Here is a 5,160-nt window from a genome sequence, read left to right as displayed (position 1 = left end):
AGCCAGGGGAAGCCAGCCAGTAAGGAACATCCCTCCATGGCTCTGCATCAGCTCCTGCTTCCTGACCTGCTTGAGTTCCAGTCCTGACTTTTTTGGTGATGAACAGCAGTATGAAAGTGTAAGCTGAATAAACCCTTTCCTCCCCAACTTGCTTCTTGGTCATGATGTTTGTGCAGGAATAGAAACCCTAAGACAGAACCTTCTATCCATATTAAAAATTTAACATCACAAACACAAGGAGTAGGATTCTGTTTCATTTCTCAGCCCAACTCACTGAATTCTTCACATGTTAAACACTAACAGAAATGAAATCTAACCTTACACTGTTCTTCCAATCCCACATGCCCTATTGTTATGTTAAAATGAATGGAACGAGAATTAATGTCTACTAGTATATACAAAAGAAAGGTGTTCACTCCTACCTCCACTGTCTTTGAGATGTAGGGCTATCTTCGTGTCATCTGAAAGAGAAGTTGAAAGTTATTATAAGAGAAAACGATCCCAAAGGAGTATGAATCTCATCCTGGATAACTGGACTAATTGCTTTAACTCAAACACTTGTTTTCTGTAATTTACTGAGTGTAGTTTCTAGTTTAATGAGAGATCAAGAGCTAACTTTACATGATGTAACATTATAATTTCTCTTGGAGTTTGTTTAGGCTAAAATACTAGTGACATATCTGGGAATCAGTCCTTTGAGAATGATAAAAAAAACTATAGCATAAAATACAATTTTAACTTTCTAAAAGAACTTATAATAGGACTTTATTTACTTGAAATCAAGGTTGAAAACATTAAAAATTCACAGGAATGCTTAGGATTTATCAATAGTTATAGCGTTATCTTAAAAATTTTAGGTCAGTAAAAATATGAAAAAATTATTTATAGAAATATTTTGTTCTGAATGGATAAACATAGAGTATAGTTCTCCATTTCAAAGATTATATTTTACTGTGAAGGTTGGGGTCTCAATTGAAATAATTTTTTCATAGTTCTTTAGAATAATATTGCAAAATAATTTGAATTTAACTCTTAAAAGAAACATAATGCAATTGACATCCACCCTCCATCCCTGTTTATTCCTTTTTCTTTTTAATATCCACTTAAGTTTCAATTAAGAGATAAGGGTTCTAATTTAACTTCCTGTTCCAGAGAGAGCAGGGATTTTTTACAATAAGATATCAAAATATGTTCTCCCCTAAACAAGTATCACACCTCTCCCTACGTCTTACTAATTCCATGTAGAATAGAAAGTCATAAAATATTGACTATTTTATTTCCTTCACACATGATTTTACCAGGCATGAACACTTAAGTAGCTTTTCCTTCTCCATAATAGGAGGTACCTTTCAAGGACAATTTTATGACATTGACACTGTCTTGTGGTTGACTGTACTCAGAACATACTACTATATAACAATATGTAAGTAAAATTGTCTATTGTTCAGAATTTCATAACAAGTCATTTTATATGCATATTTCTTTTCAATCTTGTATCAGGTATGTAGATTGATGATTTCTAGGTTTAGTCAAGTGACAAGAAGCGCATGTTTCGTTTCTAGGGAGAACAAAAAGCCAGATAATAGATAACCACTAAGGCTTAAGAAGAGGATTGTCTCGAAAAACCAAAATAAATAAATAAATACATAAATGAGGATTGACTTATATAAAGAATTCCAGCATATGTTTTCTGATCATGTAATTCTGAATCTGAAAAACCCTTAGGGAAGTTAATTTGCCCAACAACATTCTATTCCCCCAGGAAACAAGAATTATTCAGTAAGCTTTTATTTCCTATAAAAATAAGCAAACAATCTTGTGGGTACCTTCTGTAGGCAGGCTGGTTGGCATCTGTGATGTCACAGCTCTCCTGGTGGTGGTCAGGACCCTGAATTGCATGGTGGTTGTGTGGGAGGTCGTAGTAGTTTGAGATGTCTCTCCTGGCTCTGTCTTCTCACACATCTTCTCTTTTGACTAGTAGGAGACACAGAAGTGAAAATCAGCAGATTGTACCATTTATGTTTTTTAAGAGTTACATCAAAGAAATTGGACTGGAAAGCAAAAAACAAACAAACAAACAAAACAAAAAACCCCAAAACATTTCAAGTTGATATTAGCAGTAAACTGTTTTTGTGCTAGAGTACTTATAGATTTTGGTAATTTACAAAGTTTGTAAGATGGAGGGGGGAGAGGGAGAATGAAACATTTTTTTAGATATTTGGAATCATTTTCACCTGTTTAAGCTTTTATATCATTATCTTTGTTTGTTTATTTTATATAGCTACAAAAGATGTAATGCCAAAGGCAAAAAGATATTTAGAACAAAAGCATGTTCCTACAGAAAAGGTTTATCACCTACTCAGATGCATGAAAGGAAAGGCCGCTCTCTTCGCCTCACATGGACAGTGCTATATCTTCACCATTGGCTAATTGCTCCTGGCTCTCTTATAACCTCAAAATTCATCTACTACAGGTTGGACAGAAATTTGAAATTTTGTTTTCTCTCATGAAATATCCAAAACCATACTGCTAAAACCCACATTTAAGCACAGCCTAATTCTCTCTATTAGTACTATACAGAAGACATCAGGAAGAAACACATCTTTTTAAAACTTATATCCTATAAAAAAAAAGTCCCACAATTTTCATTGGTAAACATTCCAAATTCTATAGTTAGAAGTTGATGTTATAAACAACCTACTTATGCTTCAAAGAATCCAATGCTCTGATACTAGGTGGCTGCTGTAAACACGAGCAGTCCTCAGGACCTATTTAAGAAGTATCAGTGATGGTATTGTCTAGAGTGGAGGATGAAGAATCTTTCACCAGTGAATGAAGAGTCCCTTGAAAGCTATTTTTTTCAATACTCAGGATTTATTCTTTCTTAATTCACTGTTTGTTCTCAGCTACAATGACCCTATGATCATGTTAGCTCTGACTACTCCCTAGCTATCATCCACAATTTTAGATCTTCAGATGGAAATCTCTACAACCGCTCTCAAAGCTCATTTATCATACTTCAATCTTTTTGCATATCTTTCTGTTGCAGGAAATATTAAAAAGCGTACAGCAATTTCCTGAGCTATACACAGATACTCTCTGCCCCTTCTCTCCTCCTCTGTTCAACCCAGAAGCCCCACCTACTCGCCCAGTTATTGTTCCCTTTATTCATTGCCAGAAGGTTCACAAGAAGTCACCTGAGAAAGAGACTCAGTCCTTGTTCCAGAGAGCCTTTCCTGGGAAAGCGGAATTAACATCAGAATACAGGCATCACCAGGGTCATCCACAACATCTTTCCACTTAAATTCTCCATTGAATGCACAATAATTGTTCCACTTCAATCTCCCTCCTAAATAACCTTCATCTAACTTTTCAATGCCTTCAAACACATCATAATATCATTATATTTTAAGCCCCCCTTTTGGAAAGTTCCCAATTCCTTACAATGTAAAAGATCTTCCTTAATCTTGCCCACTCCAAAGACAGGTCAGACAGAAAAAGTCACCCCTGAATGGAAACTGATAGATTAATCTGCTTTCTCATTTAGAATATCAATGGTTCCTGAAAAACAATTCTGTAAATGATACTCATAGTTCAAAGGCCATGGTACCAATTTCTTCATTTTTCTTAATAATCACAATTCCATAGTGGTTTTCCTCGTTTTTCCCTTGGCTTGCTTTTCATTTCCTTGATGAAAGAGACCATCAGCTGGTTTTCTTTACAAATCATCACACATGTTTCCACATGAATGCATCCCCTCTTACTTTTATTCCAGAAGACAGCTACTATTCCTTACACAAACTTCCCAGATCTGCTCAGATCAGCCCATTTCCTTGGGAATTCCGAACTTGTTCTTCAGAGGCAGCATTTGCTTTTCAACGTTAGACATTTGCAAGTCTCTGAGGACTTGGTTTCTGCTAACATGCAAACATGAATAATCTTACACTCCATCCTCCCACTGTTCCACAACACATCCTGACTTCGCCCTCTTTTACTTTTCCATCCAGTCATGTTCAGGCTTACAAGGAATTCTGTGTAATTTTGTCATCCCAGACTCTCAGCTTCCCCATTTAATACAGTCTTACCCAGTCAACCCAGTCAAACTTGTAATTTCTCCTATCAGTATTTCCATGTATCTCCATAGTTACTAAATATCCCAATGGTAACCTATGATTAATTCACAGTAGTGAACACAGATCTCCACTCTTCTTTTGGTTTCTGTGAACACATCTGTGTTCACCCCTCTGTCTCCTTTCCTACAGCTCCTTTGTTTCTTTTTTACAGTGCTTCTTTTTAGGTTGATGACTTTCACCTGTTGCTGGACCCTTCCTTTCATTTTGTGCCTTTTTTTGCACTTCCATATCTATACCCAGGATTTCATTTTATGTGGAAAGCCTTCTGGGATACCACTTGGCAGGATTCTGACATTGGCCAAGGACAAGGAAATGGGCTTCAGGCAGGAATCTGACATTGGAAGTAGGCTCAGGCAGGAATCTGACATTAGGGCATAATAAGGAAGTAAGTATCAGCAAGAATCTAACTTTAGGCTGTGATAGAGAAGTAGGGTAAGGCAGGAATTTTAGTCTTAGGATGGAACAGAAGATTGAGGCTTCAGGCAAGATTCAGGGCTTGGATGAGGAAGTGGGCTCAAGTATTTCTATCTTTATGACAAGCCCTTTTAAACAACTGTCATGGGAGTAATCAGGGGACTTCGCTTGCTGCTTTGTTAGTTCCTTGTTGTACTGCTTGTACAAAATACTTGAATGTAATTAAAATGGTACTAAAAGGTGGATTGGAAAATAAAAATTTGCCTTCAGTCTCAGAATTGACGGGGGTCATGCGACAATATTGTCTAACTGTCTTTATTCTTTTTAATCCTCACTCTCACGCTGGAGAACCTGTTGGTTGACTGAGCAGGCTTGGTCAATTTTACATCTTGAATGTTGACAAATATGCGTCTCAAGTTAACATTCCTTTTCTTAAGGCCAAGTTAAAATCTACTGAAGGGATATATGCATGTGGATGTTCCAGACACCTCAAAATGAATAATTCTGGAATGGAATTTGCTGTCTATTGCTCTCGATGAGCAGTATTTTTTAAATATATTTTATTACGTATTTTCCTCAATTACATTTCCAATGCTATCCCAAAAGTCCCCCA

At 36.4% G+C, this 5,160-nt stretch overlaps 1 protein-coding gene across 4 annotated transcripts in view; it reads right to left on the bottom strand.

Annotated features, from left to right (window-relative positions):
- Positions 1 to 5,160, bottom strand: part of Plxdc2 (plexin domain containing 2) — a 375,390-nt gene that overhangs the window by 43,080 nt on the left and 327,150 nt on the right. For all 4 annotated transcript variants that reach the window (XM_029470939.1, XM_029470933.1, XM_021154114.1 and 1 more), the window contains 2 exons: positions 1,827 to 1,974; positions 423 to 461 (listed from right to left, as the gene is read on the bottom strand). In XM_029470939.1, the coding sequence (XP_029326799.1) occupies positions 423 to 461; positions 1,827 to 1,974 (187 nt within the window). The remainder of the gene's footprint in view (positions 1 to 422; positions 462 to 1,826; positions 1,975 to 5,160) is intronic.

The sequence above is a fragment of the Mus caroli genome, chromosome 2, assembly GCF_900094665.2.
Source record: "Mus caroli chromosome 2, CAROLI_EIJ_v1.1, whole genome shotgun sequence".
Classification (NCBI taxonomy): domain Eukaryota; kingdom Metazoa; phylum Chordata; class Mammalia; order Rodentia; family Muridae; genus Mus; species Mus caroli.
Note: the sequence above shows the minus strand (reverse complement) of the source record. Positions and strands in the feature narration are given on the sequence as shown.